The following is a 22,267-nucleotide window of genomic DNA, read 5'->3' as shown; positions in this document are numbered from 1 at the left end:
TACCCACTTGGGATCAAGGCATTCTCCCAAGGGGAAGAAGCCCTAAAAGTGGGGATTCAGTGAAGCCTTTTATTGTATTTACAGCGTAAACCACTATAGCTCTCGGTGTATGGACGTTGTATTCGATCCTGGAATGGGTTAGGTTGGCAGGGACCTCCAAACCCACCCCGTTCCACCCGTCGCCAAGGGCAGCGACACCTCCCAGTGGATCAGGGGGCTCAAAGTCCCACTCAGCCTGCGGGAAGAAGCCCTAAAAGGGGGGATTCAGCGAAGCCTGATCCTTGTATTTTCTTTCCCGGCGTCCCCACCGTGCCCTGAGGCAGGCAGCGCTCTGCCAGCCCCCCAGGTCCTTTTCCACGGGTGAGAAGCTTGTGAGGGGCAGCGCTCCCCCCTCAGCCAGCGCCTTCCCGCCTCACGCTCCCCCCTCAGCCAGCGCCTTCCCGCCACGCCCTGAGGCGAGGGCTCTCGCGCCGCGGGGAGCCAGCCCGCGCTAAAAGGCGGGGGCGGGGCCACGATAAGCCACGCCCACTCTTAACACGCCAACCTACCGTGTGCGCTGGGGGGCGTGGCCAAGCAGCCAATCCCCGCCCACATCCCACGGCGTTTACGCGGGGAGGGGGCGTGGCCATTAAAAGCCACGCCCACACACAAGGCGCGTCAACCTACTGCCTCGGCGGCGGGCGTGGCTTCATTTAGCCACGCCCCCTTTCTTTGCTTAGTCCAAGGGGTCGTGGCCAAATAAAGCCTCTCCTATTCCCAGTATCGTCGGAGGCGTAGCTAAACGAAGCACCGCCTATTCATGGTATAGTAGGATGAGTAGGCGTGGCTAAAACCCAGACCCATTCACTGTGTGGTATGAGGAGGCGGCGTGGCTAAAGCAAGCACCGCCCCTTCACAGTATAATCGGAAAAGGGGCGTGGCTAAAGGAAGCACCACCCCTTCGCAGTATAATCAGAAGGGGCGTGACTAAAGGAAGCCCCGCCCCTTCGTTGTAAATCTGAGAAGGGGGCGTGGCTAAACGGAAGCCACGCCCACTCATTGAATAGCGGAGGGGGCGTGGTTAAACAGCACCCGGTGTTAAACAATGCAGTGGGGGCGTGGCTAAAACGAGGCCCCGCCCACTCGCACCGCCCCCCGCGCATGCGCCGTCGCGCCGCCCGCCGGGAGCTGCGGTGGCCGCCTCCGCTGCGGCCGCCGGCGGGGGGGGGGGGCGGAGGCGGCGGGGGGGAAGATGGCGGCGGCCGCGGCGGCGGCGCTGCGGGCCTGGTTCTGGAACGAGCGGTTCTGGCTGCCGCACAACGTGACGTGGGCGGATTTAGCCGGGGAAGCGGGCCCCGGGTTGCGGTACCCGCGGGCGGGACACGTCCTCTCCGCCTTCCCGCTGGCCCTCGGCATCTTCGCCGTCAGGCTGCTCTTCGAGAGGTGAGCGCGGCGCGGGTCTCTTAGCAACGGGGACCGCGGGGCTCAGGGGAGGAGGGAGGGAGGAGGTGGGAGATGCCAAGAGGCGGGGGGGGCTCGGTAGGAGGAGAGGGATCTCGGCTGGGAGAAGGGTGGGGGGCTCTATCGGGAATGGGGGGGTTTGGGAGGGCGAGGTGTGGCCTGGTGGGGAGGGTTGGGGGTTCTGATGGAAGCGGGGGGGGCAGAAGGATGGAGGGGGGTGGCTTGACCGCGCTAGGGGGTGCTCAGGAGGAGTGGGGAGCTCGGCCGGGATCCCCAAACGCCTCTCGGGCAGCACCGAGGCCCTTGTTCGGGGGCTGAGTTGGGATCCGCGCCTGTGGTGTCCCCCAAGGCTCTTTCAAGTCTCTGGACCCCGAGGGGCTCCCCTCTTTTCTCTCTGGACCCTGAAGAGGCTCCCCTCTCCTCTCTCTGGACCCCGAGGGGTCTCCACTCTCTGAACCCCGAGAGGTCTCCCCTCTCTGCTTTCTGAACCCCGAGTGGCTCCCCTCTCCTCTCTCTGGACCCCGAAGAGGCTCCCCTCTCCTCTCTCTGGACCCCGAAGAGGCTCCCCTCTCCCCTCTCTGGACCCCGAAGAGGCTCCCCTCTCCCCTCTCTGGACCCCGAAGAGGCTCCCCTCTCCCCTCTCTGGACCCCGAAGAGGCTCCCCTCTCTGGACCCGAGGGGCTCCCCTCTCCCCTCTCTGGACCCCGAGGGGCTCCCCTCTCCGCTCTCTGGACCCCGAAGAGGCTCCCCTCTCCGCTCTCTGGACCCCGAAGAGGCTCCCCTCTCCTCTCTCTGGACCCCGAAGGGGCTCCCCTCTCCTCTCTCTGGACCCCGAGGGGGCTCCCCTCTCCTCTCTCTGGACCCCGAGGGGGCTCCCCTCTCCTCTCTCTGGACCCCGAGGGGGCTCCCCTCTCCTCTCTCTGGACCCCGAGGGGGCTCCCCTCTCCTCTCTCTGGACCCCGAGGGGGCTCCCCTCTCCTCTCTCTGGACCCCGAGGGGGCTCCCCTCTCCTCTCTCTGGACCCCGAAGAGGCTCCCCTCTCCTCTCTCTGGACCCCGAGGGGCTCCCCTCTCCTCTCTCTGGACCCCAAAGAGGCTCCCCTCTCCTCTCTCTGGACCCCAAAGAGGCTCCCCTCTCCGCTCTCTGGACCCCAAAGAGGCTCCCCTCTCCGCTCTCTGGACCCCGAGGAGCTCCCCTCTCCTCTCTCCGGACCCCGAAGAGGCTCCCCTCTCCGCTCTCCGGACCCCGAAGAGGCTCCCCTCTCCGCTCTCCGGACCCCGAAGAGGCTCCCCTCTCCGCTCTCCGGACCCCGAAGAGGCTCCCCTCTCCGCTCTCCGGACCCCGAAGAGGCTCCCCTCTCCGCTCTCCGGACCCCGAAGAGGCTCCCCTCTCCGCTCTCCGGACCCCGAAGAGGCTCCCCTCTCCGCTCTCCGGACCCCCAAGAGGCTCCCCTCTCCGCTCTCCGGACCCCGAAGAGGCTCCCCTCTCCCCTCTCCGGACCCCGAAGAGGCTCCCCTCTCCCCTCTCCGGACCCCGAAGAGGCTCCCCTCTCCCCGAAGAGGCTCCCCTCTCCCCTCTCCGGACCCCGAAGAGGCTCCCCTCTCCCCTCTCCGGACCCCGAAGAGGCTCCCCTCTCCCCTCTCCGGACCCCGAAGAGGCTCCCCTCTCCCCTCTCCGGACCCCGAAGAGGCTCCCCTCTCCCCTCTCCGGACCCCGAAGAGGCTCCCCTCTCCCCTCTCCGGACCCCGAAGAGGCTCCCCTCTCCCCTCTCCGGACCCCGAAGAGGCTCCCCTCTCCCCTCTCCGGACCCCGAAGAGGCTCCCCTCTCCCCTCTCCGGACCCCGAAGAGGCTCCCCTCTCCGCTCTCCGGACCCCGAAGAGGCTCCCCTCTCCCCTCTCCGGACCCCGAAGAGGCTCCCCTCTCCGCTCTCCGGACCCCGAAGAGGCTCCCCTCTCCCCTCTCCGGACCCCGAAGAGGCTCCCCTCTCCCCTCTCCGGACCCCGAAGAGGCTCCCCTCTCCGCTCTCCGGACCCCGAGGGGCTCCCCTCTCCGCTCTCCGGACCCCGAGGGGCTCCCCTCTCCCCTCTCCGGACCCCGAAGAGGCTCCCCTCTCCCCTCTCCGGACCCCGAAGAGGCTCCCCTCTCCCCTCTCCGGACCCCGAAGAGGCTCCCCTCTCCTCTCTCCGGACGCCGAGGGGCTCCCCTCTCCGCTCTCCGGACCCCGAGGGGGCTCCCCTCTCCCCTCTCTGGACCCCGAGGGGGCTCCCCTCTCCCCTCTCTGGACCCCGAGGGGCTCCCCTCTCCCCTCTCTGGACCCCGAGGGGCTCCCCTCTCCCCTCTCTGGACCCCGAAGAGGCTCCCCTCTCCCCTCTCTGGACCCCGAAGAGGCTCCCCTCTCCGCTCTCTGGACGCCGAGGGGCTCCCCTCTCCGCTCTCTGGACCCCGAGGGGCTCCCCTCTCCTCTCTCTGGACCCCGAGGGGCTCTTTTCTCCCTGGGGCCCAGCAGAGGCCCGGCTGGAGCAGCAGAAGGCAGCTGGCAGCTGCTGCTCCGTGTTGGTTTGCTTGTGTGGCTGGGCTCTGCCTTTATTGCACTTTCCTTGCGAGTGCCTGGATGAGGAAATGGGATTTGTTCCCCTGGCCCTGGTGTATTATTAAACAGTCGGTGGATCCCGTGCATCCCAGGCTTGATGGAAGCGCGTGCCGATCATCCTGTCTGCCCATAAACATGGAATACGGCGGCGGTCCTTCACCTGAGCATCCATCGCCGGAGGATACGAGCTCTTCACACACGCAGAGGTTTATCCTCTCCGCGATGTGGGTTCCTTACGGCCACACACCGAGCAGGCTCTGCGGATGACAGAGATCCTAATTAGCAAAGCAGCTTATTTAGGTGGAACGCTAGGTGAAGCAGACTAAGGCACCTTGTATTCCTGCTTATATAGTTTATTAAAGATTGATTTAATCTTCAGTTTTCTCATTAAAAGGACAGAAGTATTTCTAGGCATGTAAAGGGCTGCAGGACTAATGCGAGTAGGAGTCGAGTTGGTTTTGTTCTGTGGCTTTTTGTAAGAAGAGCCGCAAAACAGTTCTGTAAGAAATTAATTTTCTTGTGCCTCCAGGAACTGAGAAGAGGGGACTGGGGTGAAGTAAAAAGACAGCTGAAGTGTGGAGAAAAATGAAGCAAGTCAGCACAGTAAGAGAGAAATTTGAGAGGCTCTTTTTTTAATTCCGTCTTATCTTTCGGCCCTCAAAAACCAAAAAAATAAGCCAAACCAAAAGAAGGTTCAGAAAAGAAGAAATTATTTCCAGAAAAATTAGGAAGAAATTCTTTACAATGAGTGTGAGGAGACCCTGGCCTAGGGTGCCCAGAGCAGGGCTGGCTGCCCCATCCCTGGAGGGGTTCAAGGCCAGGCTGGATGGGGCTTGGAGCCCCTGATCCAGTGGGAGGTGGAACTGGATGGGCTTTGAGGTGCCTTCCAACCCAAACTTTGCTATGAAACCTCCTGTTGGCTGCGAGCAGCGCAGAGGACCCGGGAACACACGTGGCAGTGCCAGAATCTCAGCTCAGCTCAGCTTGCTGCTGCTGCTCTGGGCCAAGTGGTCACCCTTGCCAGCAGAGAAGGGAAGGAAGTCAGGAGAGAGAGCGATAACGCCGAGAGGGATGTTGTAGGAAGGTCTCCTCACTTTCCACACCCTGTTTAGTCCAGGTGTCTTTGAGGAAAGAGTGCCAAAACTTCTCCTTTCCCTGGAGTACGAGATGTTAGGAGAGATACGGTGCATCCCGCTGTGCTGTAACACAGCCCTGGAGCGGTTACTTAATCCTGGTAGTGTCTACCTGGTTTGTGAGATTGTGGTGGTAATTGAGGGAGGAGTCAAATAACAAATTAGTTCTTCCACCTACACAGTAAAACCTAGGACCCAGGGCCTGGCTCCTGCGAGGGCTGTTCCTGTTTTTCATCCGTGTCTGTCTCCGTGGTGGCATCCCGAAGTGAAAGTAGATTGCGACAGCAGCTGCCAGGGCAGCTTCTTGTCTCTTTGTTTTAAAAGACCATATTCTTTAAGAAATTCTTTTCTCTTTCCTCCTGCTGCTTTGAACGTGTTCTGAAAGTTCAGATTTGTCTTAAAATCCCGTTGTGCGCAGAGCCTGATTCAGGCTTTGGAAGCCTGTGTCAGACGTCTTTCTCAACACTCATTTGGCAGTCGGACTTGATGACTCAGAACTTGAATTCTACCCTTTTGCAGCTCTTTTGTTTTAACTTCTCTTCAATTCTTTCTCTTTCCGTCTCCTTTTGCTGTAGATCTTCAGCGTGAGGCCAGGCTTTGGTGACACTTGTAGCGCTGACACATATTTCTATTAGCAAAATTCCTATAAATCAACCTTTGCATCACGGTGTGGGTAGAATATTCCTTAAACTGACTGTCTGTGGGATGTGTGTGACTGCAGAGATGAGGAGAGACTTGTGGAGGAAGGTAAAGTCCTGGCTCAGTGGTAGAGGGTGGATTGTTTTACAGCCAAGCTACAAAAGGACTTCTGCCCACAGCTTTGATTTTCTTGGTTATACTTGCTGTTATTTCTCCCTACACATCTTGTTCCACTGCAGCCACAAATTAATTCCCAGGTATCTGTGAAAACCTGAAGCTCGTTATTCATAGGATGTGTTTATAATTTCAGTGGGATGCCCTTCAGTAACAGATACGTTTGATGCTCTGCAGGTCTGGGGAGGAATCTGCAGCTTGTGCTCAAGCTGGGGGGGAGAAAAGAGTGGTTTGGGATGTTGCTCCATCAGATCTGCCTGGAAAAATAGGGACAATTGTGGAATGAGATGGTTTTATCTTAATATTCTGGCAAGACAAGTGCTTGCTTTGAGTGCATGCTTCATAAATCTGACTGTTTTGCAGATTATTCCTTTTCAGAGCTGTAATAGGGAGTCACCAGGCAGACTTGGGTGCTCTGTAAAGAAGGATTCTGCCTTGCGTTTGTGAAGTACAATATGCCTGAGAAATATGTGTTATAAAAATGAATCTGTGTACTCGAAAATCGGTGCTGGTCCCTCTATCTTAGTAGTAACTAGCGTAACAAAGGCAGCTTGGTAGGTATGAGTTAAACCCGTGAGCAGATAACCGTTCAGAAAGGTGTAATAGAAGTATTGAAGTGAGGATAATTCTGTGCTGGGAAGGCGTGGCAGTCCAGTGGCCTCGGGACTAGTTGCTGCAGTTCAGATTTCTGTGGAATCATAAAATAATTTAGATTAAAAGGTACTTCTGGAGGTCACCTTGGCCAATCCTCTCCTCAGAGCAAGGCCTGTGTTTTAGTCAAGTCAGGTTGCTGGTGGTCTTGTGCTGCTCAGTTATTTCCTACCCCCAAGAACGGAAATCCTGCTGTCTGGGCAGCTTTTTTTGGGTGCTGAGCTGCTAGTGCTACACAGATTTTTTTATTTTTTTTTTTTTCCTCTGTGAGATGCGGTGCGAAAGTCACACATGTGAAAAACCTGTTCCGGGGCCAATAAATTTGAGATGCCGCAGATGTTACCAGTGTGTCTCTTCCTTAACAGACACCTAAAGGAAGTAGCATGTCATGGTGTTTTTCTGATTGACAACTGGATTGATCGTTTGCTTCATGTTCCACCTGCAAGGCAGTAACTGAGCAAGGTGGTTGGATTGTGACTGTTGCACCGTGTCCTGAGCGTGTGCCAGCCGTACCCAGCCCACGTGAATCCACAGGGAGCCCTGCAGAAGGACAGGAGTTCATAGAATCACAGAATCACCAGGTTGGAAAGGACCCATTGGATCATCGAGTCCAACCGTTCCCATCAATCACTAACCCATGGCCCTCAGCACCTCGTCCACCCGGCCCTTAAACCCCTCCAGGGAAGGGGACTCAACCCCCTCCCTGGGCAGCCTCGGACAGGGACCAAGGACCCTTTCTGTGAAAAATTTTTTCCTAATGTTCAGCCTAAGTTCTGTTGCAAGAAGCCATTCCTTGTGGAGTTAGAGAAGCTGCGTTATAGCATTGGCTTAGACTTCCTTAAAAATACTGAAATCCACTGATACCATCCTTTTTCCTTCCTGTTTCTGTGGCCGGGGCGGCCTCCCTCGTCTCCATCGTTATTGATGTCTCTGCTTCTGTGCACACAGAAGTGTTTGCAGGTTTTTGTGGCTTCCTCTTCGGCCACCCGCGTGCTGGACTGAGTCCTGTGCTGTGTCTGTAGCCTGAGGCTTAGTCTTGATTTTGATCTTTTCCCCTTGATCTCTGAAAATGCCTCTGTTTTTTAACTCAGGCTGTGAACGAAGGAAGCTCTCAGTAATAATTTCATGCAAAGTTTTGAGTTTGGCTTGGGTTTGGTTTTTTTTATCCGTGTACGAGGAGATGCTGTTTCTTCTTTTCTTGATGCTTCAAGTTTTGGATTCTAGAGTAATACCAAAACTTTCTATGGATCAAGGTGAGCTTTCTTACCCACGCAGTCAAAGAATCGTAGAATGCCAGGTTGGAAGGGACCTCGAGGATCATCTGGTCATTCCTTCTCTTCTTTACTTGTTCTTAAAACAAAGGAAGACTCTCCTAAATAATAAGGACATTGATCTGTTGGAGCAAGACCAGAGGAGGCCATGGAGATGATATGAGACCAGGCTGAGAGTTGCGGTTGTTGAGCCTGGAGAAGCGAAGGCTCCAGGGACACCTTAGAGCAGCTTCCAGTACTGAAAGGGGCTCCAGGAAAGCTGGATTTAAATTTAAATTATTTAAATGAGATACTAGGATGAAATCTTTTCCTGTGAGGGTGGGGAGGCCCTGGCCCAGGTTGCCCAGAGCAGAGGTGGCTGCCCCATCCCTGGAGGGGTTCAAGGCCAGGTTGGATGGGGCTTGGAGCCCCTGATCCAGTGGGAGGTGTCCCTGCCCATGGGCTTGGAACTGGATGGGCTTTGAGGTCCCTTCCAACCCAAAGCATCCTGTGATTCTATAATAAACTAATTGAATGTGCAGATTTTTAGGGTTTTCAGGTTTCCTCACTGACCCAAACTTTTTCAGGGTTTTTCAGAGCAGGATTTTTTTGATCGAGCTGTGAGCGCTGTGTCCCAGACAAAGAAATAAAAACATCTGGCATCCTGTAATTGCACATGGGTAGTTATTTGCTGTTGTTGTGGTACATCCTGTAGGAAAGAAGAGTATAACGGTGGACGCCTTTGTAGGGTGGCAGCCAATAATTTTGTAACATCAGAAAATGGTCTCTGGCTGGTGGTTGTAGAGGAAGCAGGGAGCCCTTCGAGCCAGGCTGGAAGGAAATCACCTTTTCCTTTTTATTTTAAAGCTCTGACGGTTGAAATGAACAGGATGGAGAGAGAAACCGGGCAGGACAGCGAACCTGAGGCCACTACGTCTGAGTTATTTAGTGTTTTCTGAGAGCAGAGGGAGTTCCTTTGGGATTAGTCAGGAGCTGGTCTGTGATTCCTCAAGGGGAAAACCCCACAACCTGCGTGTATTCTTCAGCACAGTCGTTGCTGGCTGTTACTAAGGCACTAACGATGTGCTCCCGAGAGTGATTGCTGTTGGAACACTTGTGGTCATGGATTTTCATCTCCTTTTAAACACAAAGAGAAATTGTAACGAATGTAGTGGATGGCAAAAAGCAGCATTTTCTGCTTGATGGCACTGAGTCCACTAGGTGGAATATGCATGCGTAATTCCTTGTCTTCAGTTGTCCCTGAAACCATCTGTTTTGAAGCAAAATAGATTTAATGGTGCAAATCGTAGAACATTAAATGGTTTGAGTTGGAAAGGACCTCAAAGCTCATCCAGTTCCAAACTCCTTGCCACAGACAGGGACACCTCCCACTGGATCAGCGGCTCCAAGCCCTATCCAACCTGGCCTGGAACCCCTCCAGGGATGGGGCAGCTGCCACTACTCTGGTCAACCTGGGCCAGGACTTCCCTGATCTTAAGATCTCATCTAAATCTTTCTTCTTTCAGCTTAAAACCATTCCCTTCGTCCTCTCCCTGTGCTCCCTGATCAAGACCCCCTCCCCAGCTTTCCTGCAGCCCCTTTCAGTATTGGAAGCTGCTCTAAGGTCTCCCTGGAGCCTTCTCTTCTCCAGGTTGAACAACCCCAACTCTCCGAGCCTGTCCTCACAGCAGAGGGGCTCCAGGCCTCAGATCATCTCCGTGGCCTTCTCTGGACTCGCTCCTGTCCAAAGCCTTTTTGGACAGGTTTTGCAGTTGCTTACGAGTCAGGATCTGTGTGATTTAGGCAGAGGAGGGACAGTTATGTCTTGTTTTAACCTGCCTCTTTCTTTGCAACTCTTTCAGGTTTATTGCCAAGCCCTGTGCCATAAACCTTGGCATTCAGGACAGCGGCCCTCACAGAGCCCAGCCCAACGCGATTCTAGAGAAAGTGTTTACATCCATCACCAAGGTGAGTCAGGCTTCCAGTCCTGCTAGAAACAGAGGCCAGTAAGAGTGCAGGACAGGGGCTTTTTGCTTCCACTTCTCTCGTTTGAGCAAAATACATTTAGAACGAAAGAATCACAGAATAACCAGGTTGGAAGAGACCCACCGGATCATCGAGTCCAACCGTTCCTATCAAACACTAAACCATATCCCTCAGCACCTCGTCCACCCGTGCCTTAAACACCTCCAGGGAAGGTGACTCAACCCCCTCCCTGGGCAGCCTCTGCCAGTGCCCAATGACCCTTTCTGTAAAGAATTTTTTCCTATGGTTTGGGTTTGGGTTGGAAGGGACCTCAAAGCCCATCCAGTTCCACCCCACTGCCATGGTCCAGGGCATCTCCCACAGGATCTGGGGGCTTAAAGAGCCATCCAGCCTGGCTCTGAACACCTCAGATATCAAGTGTGTTAAATCTACTTGTAAAGGCTCCCTAGCCTTGCAGGGAATAGCAGCCCCTAAGTGTATTCAGCCTTGATATTCCTGAGTTCTGGACTGTTTGAGCTGATGTGCAAGTTTTAACAGGTAGAACAGGATGTTTTAAAAGCTTCTCCCTGCCAATGAAGAAACAGAACAATTGCATTCTTGTCCTAATGTGCTATCAAATGGGGAAATAGATGAGAAAATGTTGAACCAAAAGCATTCTGAATAATTAAGTCATTAGTGGCTTACGAAGGTGAAACTTGAATGAATGTTCATGATGGGTTGAATGGTGATGGGTTCCTGCTTGATGCCTTTCTGGTGCGTGGGGTTTGTTATCTGCATCATTTCTATCACAGTGTGGAGGGGATCTCAGCCTGAAAGCAGTTTGAGAAGTAGGAGAAATGACACTTGTTTCATTTTCCTTCAGTATCCAGATGGAAAAAGGTTAGAAGGCTTGTCAAAGCAGCTGGACTGGGATGTTCGAAAGGTCCAGCGCTGGTTTCGTCATCGGAGGAACCAGGACAAACCCACCACCCTCACTAAATTTTGTGAGAGCATGTATGTTTGTGCAGAGGCCAAGATGTGGCTTCATCTCAAAGCTCTGGCTGTATGTTCTCTTTTCTAACTGAAACTGGGTTCAGCGGCTGATTTAAACGGGTGTTTTGGGGTTGGCTGGTGGAAGAGAAATTCTTATATAAGCAAATGAAAGACCTTAGAAGGGCTCTTTAGAATTTGGTATTATAAAATCATAGAATTATAGAATGGTTTGGGTTGGAAGGGACCTTAAAGCCCATCCAGTTCCACCCTGCCATGGGCAGGGACACCTCCTACTGGATCTGTTCCTAGCCAGAAGGACCTCATGGCTTTCCCAGTGATGTGTATCCTTGTATACAGACGCTTCCTGGATTCCTTTTCTGTTCATTTTGGTTCATTCCTTTGCTCTGTGTTTCTCTCTGAAGGCTTGCAATGACTTCAGTTAGTGTAGTGCCATCTGGATATTTTTTTTCCTGACTTGTTACTTCTTCTGTGCTCGTTTCTTTCCTTTCCAGTAACTTTCTTCATATTAATTCTTCCCTCCAGTATGGTTTTGTCTACTTAAAGCCACAAGGTAAGAAGGACAAATACATGTCTTAGGATACCTTCTGGATAACACTGATTTTTCTTGTTGTTTATTAAAGCAAATGAAAGATGCATGTTTGCTCTGAACTTTATTTCAAACTTGGCTCTTGATGCAAACTCGTGTGTGGTGTGAAAACACTTAGATAGGTTTGTCCTGACATGAAATGCTTAAAAATGATGGGTGAAAGTTTTTCAGGTGTCAGAAGTTGGTTATGTCAACTGTTCTAGTTTTGATTACAAATGTTAACCAGAAGCTATTTCTATTTTAGAAGTTTAATTTTTACTTCTTCTTTTTTTTTTTCTCCAGGTGGAGATTTACATTTTATTTAAGTATATTTTTTTATGGAATCAGGTTTCTCTGGACGGTGAGTTGGTCTGTTACCCCTACCCCCCTGGTTGTTCTGGGTGGTGTGCAGCTGCGTTATGGCTGTCCTGCTGGATTACAGGGGGGTGACAGCCAGTGTCACCTCTTCAGTGCTTTCATCCAGCTTAAAATAAGGGGGGTCTGGTGGTGCTGGTCATCTTTATGCTCCCTTATTTGAGATCCTGGGGTTTCTGATTAAGGACCTTCTTCACTCTATAGGAAAACTTCTGTACAGATCTGTCCTTGTGGAAATAGAATCCTGGAATGGTTTGGGTTGGAAAGGGCCTCAAAGCCCATCCACCTCCCACTGGATCAGGGGCTCCAAGCCCCGTCCATCCTGGCCTTGAACACCTCCAGGGATGAGGCAGCTACCACTTGTCTGGGCAGCCTGGGCCAGGGCCTCCCCACCCTCTCAGGAAAACATTTCTTCCTAAAATCTTGTCTCAATCTCCCCTCTTTCAACTGAAAACCTCTCCCTGCACTCCCTGATCAAGAGCCTCTCCCCAGCTTTCCTGGAGCCCCTTTCAGTCCTGGAAGCTGCTCTAAGGTCTCCCCAGAGCCTTCTCTTCTCCAGGCTGAACAACCCCAAGAACAACCCAGAAGAATAACTGCTGTTTTTCCCTTTAGGCACCCTGGTTTTGGGACACACGACAGTGCTGGTACAACTACCCTTTCGAGGTAGGAGAGAAACAATTTCTAGATTCCAGCTTTCAGGTTTTATTTTTTTGTTAACAGCAGCAGATTGAAATGTGGTAGAGTTCAGTGCTTCTCATTATTCCACGCAGTAGATGCTGCCCAGGCTGCATGGTGGCGAATAAGCTTTTTGGAAGGCACAGAGATGGCATTTACTCCTTATGTCTTCAGGTCCTGGTTAGGTTTGTCAGCAGCAGCATTTCCTCAGAAAGAGCGAACTCAGTTCATATTTGTTTTATCATAGAATGGTTTGGGTTGGAAGGGACCTCTAAATCTTACTACTTTTGAATAAAGCTCAAACACACAAGTATATTTGTGTGACTAAGCCTAGAGCAAGGTTTCTGTCACTTAAGCTTGTTTTGACTAAACCTTAATTCTGGATCTTTTCATTTGTGCCTTGGCACTCTGGAGGAACAGAGTGGGAAGGAAGGAAGGAAAGAAGTTGATTTTAATGTAAAATTTTGAAGTTCTTTGTCTTCTAACTGTGCTATCTTTGTTTTCCAGCCTCTAACATCCAGGCTTTATTACTACTATATCTCGGAGCTGGCCTTCTATTGGTCTCTCATGTTTTCTCAGTTTACAGACATTAAACGGAAGGTGAGATGAACCAAAATTGCATGAACCACTTTGCTAAATACATGGGACTAACAGAAAATGGGATTGTATCTGGCCAGGAGAGCTAAAGCACAGCAATAACTGTATTTATTTCTGTATTCCCATCTTTGTGTAGCCCACTTCTGTCTGTAATCACTCCCTTTCTTGGGGAACAGGGAGGAGCCAGCTTGATGTGCAGCCTGGGAGATCCTTAAGAGAGCCCCTTTTGCCTTCCAGGGCACAGAGGGGAAGGAACAGAATCGCTTGATGCTTTCCAGTTAAAAGTTACCGAGTTATTGCATAAAATTAGATTTGCAAGAAAGCATGAAAATGAGATGCCCAAAGAATTGTAGAATTACAGAATCCTTAAGTTTGGGAAAGGCTTCTAAGCTCACCCAGTCCAACCATCAGCCCAACCCCACTGTGCCTGCTTAAACCATGTCCTGAAGTGCCACATCTACATTTTTTGAACCCCTCCAGGGATGGACACTCCACCACTGCCCTGCGCAGCCTCTGCCAGTGCTTCACCACTCTGTCAGTAAACAGATTTTCCCTAATATCCCATCTAAACTCTCCCTGGCACAACTTGAGGCCATAAAGCAGCTCCTTGCTGAGCCAGGTGAGAAAATGGCAAACACTAAAGCAATAGTAAATGTTTTTTTGTAAGTAATTTTTCACCTGTGTGTGTAGCAGAATGAGGACTGCTCGCAATTGCCTGAGTCTAACTCCGTTGCGCTGCGTTCTAGGATTTCATTTATTGTTGCTGTTGAGAAACAGTTCACGGTAAATCATGGTTTATTGCTCCTGTTTTACAAACTGCAAAGTAACAAATTATCCCAATCCTTGCATTGACTGTTCAAAATGAAAAGTTTGCCTGTTTTTTTTTTTTTTTCCTGTACTGAAATATTAGCAGGTGAGGCATTACAGGATATCTCAGAGTGGTTAACAGCATCTGTTATAGTGATTATAGAACCACAGAATGGCTGGAGTTGGAAGAGACCTCAAAGCCCATCCAGTTCCACCCCTGCCATGGGCAGGGACACCTCCCACTGGATCAGGGGCTCCAAGCCCCATCCAACCTGGCCTTGAACCCCTCCAGGGACAGGGCAACCTGGACCAGGGTGTCACCATCCTCCCAGGAAAACATTTCTTCCTGAGATGTCATCTCCATCTCCCCTCTTTCAGCTGAAAACCATTCCCCCTCATCCTCTCCCTGATCAAGAACCTCTCCCCGGCTTTCCTGGAGCCCCTTTCGGTCCTGGAAGGATCCTTCTCTTCTCCAGTTGAGGACTCCAGAACTCCTCAATCCTGTCACTCTTTTCGCTGGGATCTGCAGGGAGACTTATCTTTACCTTGCACCAAAGTCTGCGCTGTGCCTGTGTGCAGTTCTGAGCCCACAGGGGCACAGATCCTGGGAAGCACCTTTCTGCAGCCTTGGTTGATGTGATGAGCTGTGCTTTATATGAAGTGGAGTCAAGCCTGAATTGAAGTAATCCTGTTACCTTAGTCAGTTTTGTGGCTCTGTTCCAAACTTTTCTATTTTTTTGAGAGCCAAAGAGTCTTCATTCATTTATTTTTTTCCTGTTTCCAGGACTTCCTGATCATGTTCGTCCATCATTTGGCTACAATTGGACTCATTACATTCTCTTACATGAATAACATGGTGCGGGTTGGAACTCTGGTGCTGTGCCTCCACGATGCATCAGATTTCCTTTTAGAGGTGAGTTCTTTCAAATCTTTGCGTATCTAATGCTAGTGTGATCTCAGGGGAGCCAGCTGACTTTCCCTTTCTTGATAAACTGCATTAAATACACCATAAAACTCTTGCTGCTGATCCTGCCTTGTCAGCTTTTCCTCAGAACTGCTTTAGCGCAGAGAATAATCCCCAAATGTTCCCAACTCCTTACAAATGTGATGGTTTGAGGGTTTTTGAAGCTCTACAGCCTGGTAATTACATGAGCGCACAAAGGGAATAATACTCTTATGTTTCTTGTCTCTTCCAGGCTGCAAAGCTAGCCAATTATGCCAAGTACCAACGTCTCTGTGATGCCTTCTTCATGCTCTTTGGTGTCGTATTCATTGTCACACGGTTGGGCATTTACCCTTTCTGGTAAGCACCTTGAGCTGTAAGGTCTGCTTTGTTCTTTCAGTCCTTTAAGCAGAGCCTTTGTATTTCCTTCTCGCAAGCATTCCAGCCTGCCCCTCGAGGCAGCCTGGAGCTGCAGACAACCCCAACGCTGTTTTGAGCAGTGCGTTCACAGGGCACGTGAAGAAACCTCTCTGCAGTCAGCTGAGGGAGTGTGAAAAGTGCTCGGAATCCTAATTGCACGGCTGGCCCCTCTCCTCTCACTGCAAAGTGATGACTGTGCTGCTTAGCTGGAGCCGACGCAGCTGCTTTCTGCTCTGAAAGACTTGAAGGGTTCTTTGCTGCTCCCAAGAAGTGTTGGAAATAGTTACAAATGAGGCATCTCTCTTGAGGTTAATTTGATCTTCGAGTATGTGGCTTAGTCATCATTACAGTTTCTGATTGCCTAGAACAGTCCTGTCCTGTCCTTGTGTCGTGACTGTTCAGAGCCTGAAATAGGTCTTGGGTTTCTTGGGAGGTAAAACCCTGCCTAAATGCCTTATAGCTAATCATCCTTTAATGAGATTCCTGCTCCCCTCGGCCAGGCTCGAGGAGGCTCTTCTGTTGATGAGCTGTTATCCACTTCTTGCGAGTGTGGTGAGAATTTGGTTACACCTGATTGTTACTCAGTTTCTTCAGTTTTACTGCCTATATTCATTTCCTAGGCAGTGGGCAGCCTGCCTTCCTGTTCTTTTTTGGGTGCCTTGACAGGGGGTGGAAACAATGCGTAATGCTTCGGTATTGGGGTTGCAATTAAAGCTCTTTGCTTTGTTTTCCAGTAAATGCATTAAAGGAGTCTGGATAAGGAAGAGCTTTCATTCTTGTGTCTTCATAGGCTCCTTCCAGTGAGAGATGAGATGGTTGTCATTGGTTTTATTGCTGTTGTCTCTCGTGAGGTGATGCTCTTGCATCACGCTATCGCTCGGCAGTCTAAATCTTTCATGTTTGTTCCACTGGCTGTAATGTAATTCCTCAGCTTTGTTGAGAGAAGTGGCGAGCTGGCAGCAGTGCTGCAGACCCTGTGCTGTTCCACTTTGTATGTTCCCTTCCCTAATTAGTGGTATAAAGCATCAACAGACCTCTGGAACTGCATTTTAATCATTCATCAACCAGCTGTGAACGAGCTGTTTCTGTAGCTGTGTTTTAGGGGAGCTGGGTGGTTCAGCGTTGTTTTTCTTTTCTGTTGAAGTATTAAAAGCTGTGTGAAATTACTGACTTTAGCACTCTCCCCATACCTCCCTACTTCATAAAATCTAAAGTGTTTATTAAATTACTTAAGTACTGGCAATAACTCCCAGTGACAAGAACAGCAAAACAGTAATGAAAGCAGCACAAAGCTTTGTCCATAAAGCAGTTTCTGGTCCTCCAGCTTGGCAGGAGGAATGTCTAAAAAGGGAAGGCTGGGATCAGAATGCCATCCTGATCCGTAAATACGAGCGAAGGCTGCTTGAACCTGAGTCTGTTAACAGTTGTTTTGATGACCAGTGCAGCTCAACATCACTTCCTGTAAAGTTATTATGGAACGTTCGTGCTTTTGAGAAGGAAATTGGCAGCAGATCCATATGTGTGACCAAACTGCAGAACGTTCAAGCCTCCTCCTGTTTGTTGCTGAGTTCAAATGTTTCTCATTAGCTGTAGCTTCTCCTGACACTGACAAGAGAGCAGCCCCACCGCTGCTCCGACAGGAGCAAAGCAACAGATGCTTAAATGGGATACAAACGGTTGTGCATCTGGCCAGTCATCTTGATTTTCGAGCTGGAAGCCGTGTTAGCAGCACAGCCGGTCTGTGACGCGTTTCTGCATCTCTTTTAGGATTTTGAACACAACCCTGTTTGAGAGCTGGGAGCTGATCGGTCCTTACCCTTCGTGGTGGCTCTTCAATGGCTTGTTGGTAACCCTGCAGATCTTGCATATTATCTGGTCCTATCTCATTGTTCGCACCGCCTACAAGGCCCTGATGCGGGGAAAGGTAAGGTTGCTGGGGAGTGCTTGAGGCCCTCTTTCCTACAAGCCCTGGGAAACTGTTTTGCGGAATCAAACTCTCTAACTCCGTTAAGGGTTATAGAGCAGGTATGCGTTTATTCGCCGGTGGGTGCGAGGGGCTAATCCTCCTAACTTGCACACCGTATGGTCTAACAAGCAGATAGTTATAGTGTAAAGACAGGCCTATTTATAAATGCCTATTACATATTCATGACCTTTCCCCGCTTCTTATTATAATTAGATTCAAGAAGCTTCTCCCATGGTGGTGTCGTGGTCTGGGGCTCAGGGCTGGAGTAGCCTTCATCTTCCTCGTGAATCGTCCCTGAGCCCAATCTGTGCGCAGGCGCGTTCTCACCCTGGTCGAGCTCCAGGACTGCAGAGATAGGTGCAGTCACCTTTCTGCTGTTGTGCACGTTTCAGCTTTCCCTTATCAGTGAATGTCTGCGAATGAGCTCCTCCCTTATCAACAGCCAGGGGCTTCAAGGCCTTTACTAGCAGACAGTGTGTGTTACAGTGAGCTAAGCCTTCTAAGTTTTTCTAACTTTTCCCCCTATATCATATGCCTGCACATCCCAAACCATCATGAGAAACTGGGCCCTGCAGGGAGGGCTGGTGCTGCTTCTCACGGGGCTTGTGCCAGGAGGGCTTTATGGGTGTTTTTACTTTGGTTGCTCTGCAGCCTCGAGTTGTCAGGCGTCTAGAAAGGCAGGGATGCTTTCCTCTCAGTTCTGGTCATGCAGTGAAATAACACCATTTTCCACGTACATTCAGCTGGTGTAGTAATAGTGATGATGACAGACTTATGTAGGTCATTTGGAGTTTAAGGTGGTACCAGGCTCTTTTTCTGAACAATCATAATGGACACGGATCTGTTGGAGCGAGTCCAGAGGAGGCTGCGGAGATGATCCAAGGGCTGGAGCACCTCCCACACAAGGCCAGGCTGAGAGAGTTGGGGTTGTTCAGCATGGAGAAGGCTCCGGGGAGACCTTAGAGCAGCTTCCAGTATGGAAAGGGGCTGGAGGAAAGCTGGGGAGGGGCTCTTGGTCAGGGAGCACAGGGAGAGGATGAAGGGAACGGTTTTAAGCTGAAAGAGGGGAGACTGAGATGAGACCTCAAGAGCTCAACATTATTTTGTGTTTGACTTCTTAGCTGCCCCTACACAGAGAGTGTAACCTTGAAAAATATTTATCCTGTCGCTTTCTGTGGCAGTGGCTGTCAGGGGGAGGCTGTTGCAGAGCACACATGTAGCTTTTCATCTGTTCCCTACAGCTGCTACTGCAAATGTCGTATTTTCTGTCTGCACAGCTGTTTCTGTATCCCGAGCTCTACATCTTGGAATGGTTGGACTCGATGATCTGGTGGGTCTCTTCCAACCTGGTTATTCTATGATTCTATGATCTTTCTCCTTTCCTTGGTTCTCTCCTGCCCAGGTGACCTAGCCAGAGAGAAGACTCTAGGCTCTGTCTTCCTCATTCTTTTCTCACTCCTTTTCTCTGTGCCAGATCGGAGCTGGACGGTTTCACCCTTTGCATGTAAGTGTGACCTGTGCTTCTGTTTGCTCGCTCAAACACGTCTGTATCAAGGCTGAGACAAAAGCTGAGCTGCTTTCTTGGTGCTTTGGATGGCTGCTGCCTTCTCTTAAAGTTTTCCTCTGCCAGTGCTGTTTCTGACATGCTGAAATGGAGGGTTTTCCAAAGGTCAAAGCAGTGTCCTGGGGTTTGTTCTTATCTGCTGTCAGCCGGCTGTACGGCCTTCACCTTTCTGCTTTTATACGCCCACAGATGCCAATATCCATCCCTAGTGCTCGTTAATGCTCTGCTGAGTGGAAAAAAGAAAGGAGAAGCGTGGGGCTTTTAGGAAAAAAGAACAGTCGCTTGTCCCTTGGGAACAAGGAAATGTTGGGAAAATTTTGAGAGATTTCTGCTTCCTTCCAATGACTTTTTGACCCTCCAACGTAGCAGGAGCGTGGGCTCAGATATTGGAAGCTTTGGCAACAGAAAGAAGCCAACGCATCTGTCAGGCCTGTCGATTCCAATCCTGGAGATCATTAACTTTACCTGGCGTTCTGCCAGATCATCCTTTCACTTCAAAAACTTCCTCTCCGCTGCTGTTCAAAAGCCCTGACCCTGCTTCAGAGCAAACCTAACAGGATGAAATCCTGAAACCCTTGGGAAGGTGCTAGCCGCAAAGTGCTTGCTCACGGAGCAGATGAGGGCTGTTAATTGCAGAGGTGTGAGTGCCTGCCTTGGGGTTACGGAATTCACGCAGCCGCTGCTCGGCACTGCTGAGCTCATGGCTTTGGCACCCACCACCGGCCAAGGTGCCTGTTTGCACTTAGGGCTGGGCTTAGGATCCCTTTCTTCCCCTCCTGGGGTGTCTGGCTCTGCGGTGCTGGTGCAGTGCCCTCCCGTGGCACTCGGAGCCGCCGGCAGCAACGGGCACCTGCATCTGCTTCCCAAGGCTCAAAATCCCACATACAAATTGAGTCCAGCTGGATTCGCAGTTAGTCCTTTTAACTAAAGAGAAGGCTCCAGGGAGACCTTAGAGCTGCTTCCAGTACTAAAACGGGTGCCAGGAAATCTGGGGAGGGGCTCTTGATTGGGGAGTGCAGGGAGAGGATGAGAGGGAACGGTTTTGAATTGAAAGAGGGGAGATTGAGATGAGATCTTGGGAAGAAATTTCTTGTGAGGCCCAGGTTGCCCAGAGCAGTGGTGTCTGCCCCATCCCTGGAGGGGTTCAAGGCTGGGTTGGATGAGACTTGGAGCCCCTGATCCAGTGGGAGGTGTCCCTGCCTGTGGGCTTGAAACTGGATGAGCTTTGAGGTCCTTTCCAACCCAAACCATTCCGTGATTCTAAAGGCACAGCTCTGTAAAGCAGATCCAGGTCTTTGGGCTGAGATGCTCCTTCGGTTCCAGAGTGGGTGTTTGCTGGATTGTTTGCCTGTCTTTGTTTTATGGCCCACTGTCCAAACAAGCTTCTGCTCATGAATGAGTTCTCATCTATGAACAACAGGCTGTGAAAATGGGAGGCGCTTTGTTCAAACAGTAATTTGATAAATATAGCTGGTTAATTTTTAAAATATCAAAGCCGCTCCCTGTAGGACAAAATGTTCTCTCTCAAACCAATACATACATGAGTTTTGACCATTGTACCTGCTGATGATCATGGCATAAGAGGGTTTTTTTGATTCAAAACCAATCTGTTGTTTGGAAGAGCAGCCTTTAACCAATCCAGAATGCAGATCTTGGAAGACAGGAACAACCAGAGATCTATGGTATCCTCTGGTCTGGTGAGAGCAGAACAGCATAGAGTATTTGGAGCATGTATCTTGTGTTTCCAGTTGTCTTTTTCAATGTCTGTGCCTTGCATTCTGTACGTGATGACAGGTTCTTCATCATGACTTTGACGTCATCCAGTGTAGAAAGTCATTGTACCTGAGTCGAGCTGGTTGATCCCATGGACACAACCTTCTAACGACTGCTTTCTTGGATTTTCTCAACTTCCCTTCTCCCTTTTCCGGTACTGAATCTCATTTGAAATGTTTAGGTATCAAAAGACGACCGCAGTGATGTGGAGAGCAGCTCTGAAGAGGAGGACGTGACTTCCAACAGCACAAAAGGAGTTTTCAGCACTTCAAGCAACGGCTCCAACCGCATCAATGGCCACGTGGCCAGCGGCCAGTGGACAGAAGAGGAGTAAAGCTGTGGCTTGGCCTTGAGTGAACATGAACTTATCTTTAAATATCTAGATGTGTTGAACTCCACATTCCCAAGTGATCTTTAATCAAGAGACCCCTTCCCCAGAAACCTCCAGCAAATCCGAAATGAGCACAATCCAGACCAGTCGGAGGCTTTGCGCAGCAGAAGGGATAAAGCCAACGACTCAGCCTAAAACAGAGCTGCAAATTTCACTTCAAGCCATTTTGTACGTAAATCTTTGTCCCGTCGATATTTGCAGAGGTTTCTTTGTGACAAACTGGTTTTTACTCGGATCAACTCAAGGCGGAACGCGTTTGGAGCAGGGTTACGGTGCTGCTTCCGTGCTGGTTGGCTCCCAGGTTCAACACATCTCCTTGATGCACTCCAGAAGCCACTTAAGAGCACAGAGAATGCAGGGTCCCGTGGCTCCGTGTCCAGCCTCCCCTGGCTGCAACAGAGACTCTGTCCTCCTGCGAGCGCTCTGGGCTGTGGCCAAGCCCAGACTGGACTGTGCTACGACAGAAACATCGTTCTAACGCGCCGCTGGCATGCTACACGTGAAGGTTATAGCTTGAATCTCCGCTGTCACGAGGGACCAGGCCAGCGTTCCCTGCCTACTTTGGTGCTGCAAGCCCCTCTGAAGTCTCGACTGCAGCCTTCTGAAACGGGGAGGGGGGTGGTTTATTCCCCCGAGACAACTCTCACAATTCAGGCCTCTTAAATTGCCTTTTTTTTTTTTTTCCTGTTGCAAGTTGTGGGTTTGAAGACTCTTGTGGACCTCCTGGATGCAGCTGGCTGAGCTGGGACCGGAGCACAGATCAGCGCTGATGGACTGAGTTTAACTTTCCCTAAAAAGAAAATATTTCAGTCCTGCCTGTCTGTACTCCAAGAAAACCGAACGTTGCTGCTCTGACTTTGCAGCTGGGTGGAGGTATCACCAGGCTGGAAAGGCAGTCACGCCGTAGGCTTTGCTTCTTTGTTTTACTCAATGGTACCTGGGGGGTGATGGAGATGTGTGTCAGTGATGACCAGCATCGTGGAAACTTCTTGAGTTGTTACCATTTTATACCATTGTTTACTCTTATCTCTGATTAAAAGATGCTTCAGTAACTTGGCTGACGTGCTTGAGGAAATAAAACCAAGGACAAGGTGCGTTTCTCCTGGAGAAACCGGCTGCTCCTGGCTTGGATGGGCGCAGTCTTTGCTGGGTAAAAACCTGGCTGGATGCTGGGTCAAAGAGTTGTGGGGAATGGGGTTAAATCCTCTGGTGTCTGGGCATAAGTGGTGTCCCCAGGGCTCGGTGTTGGAGCCAGTTGTGTGTAACATCTTTGTGATCTGGGCGAGGGAATCGAGTGCTTCCTTGGATAATTTGCAGATGGACACCAGGCTGGG

The 22,267-nt window shown here is 50.9% G+C and overlaps 2 protein-coding genes across 4 annotated transcripts in view; both read left to right on the top strand.

Annotated features, from left to right (window-relative positions):
• The window catches only part of RACGAP1 (Rac GTPase activating protein 1), a 116,799-nt gene that overhangs the window by 22,749 nt on the left and 71,783 nt on the right, over nt 1–22,267 (top strand). The window lies entirely within an intron of this gene.
• On the top strand, nt 1,230–22,019 carry CERS5 (ceramide synthase 5). Of its 3 annotated transcripts, none has more exons than XR_011339320.1 (11): nt 1,230–1,422; nt 9,741–9,846; nt 10,727–10,857; nt 11,726–11,783; nt 12,410–12,460; nt 12,980–13,072; nt 14,661–14,789; nt 15,073–15,179; nt 17,007–17,163; nt 18,608–18,709; nt 20,724–20,843. XR_011339320.1 is itself a non-coding variant. In XM_069879416.1 (11 exons), exons 1-11 carry the CDS (start codon nt 1,232–1,234, stop codon nt 20,874–20,876), a joined length of 1,206 nt encoding a protein of 401 aa, XP_069735517.1. In that variant the 5' UTR covers nt 1,230–1,231; the 3' UTR covers nt 20,877–22,019. The 3 variants fall into 3 exon arrangements, 2 of the variants coding, with proteins under 2 accessions (XP_069735517.1, XP_069735516.1); XM_069879416.1 differs by having other exon boundaries at nt 18,680–18,709; nt 20,724–22,019; XM_069879415.1 differs by lacking the exon at nt 18,608–18,709 and having other exon boundaries at nt 20,724–22,017.

This window comes from Phaenicophaeus curvirostris, chromosome 38 (genome assembly GCF_032191515.1).
Source record: "Phaenicophaeus curvirostris isolate KB17595 chromosome 38, BPBGC_Pcur_1.0, whole genome shotgun sequence".
Classification (NCBI taxonomy): Eukaryota; Metazoa; Chordata; class Aves; order Cuculiformes; family Cuculidae; genus Phaenicophaeus; species Phaenicophaeus curvirostris.
The sequence above is the reverse complement of the archived record's forward strand: the minus strand, read 5'-3'. Positions and strand labels throughout refer to the sequence as shown.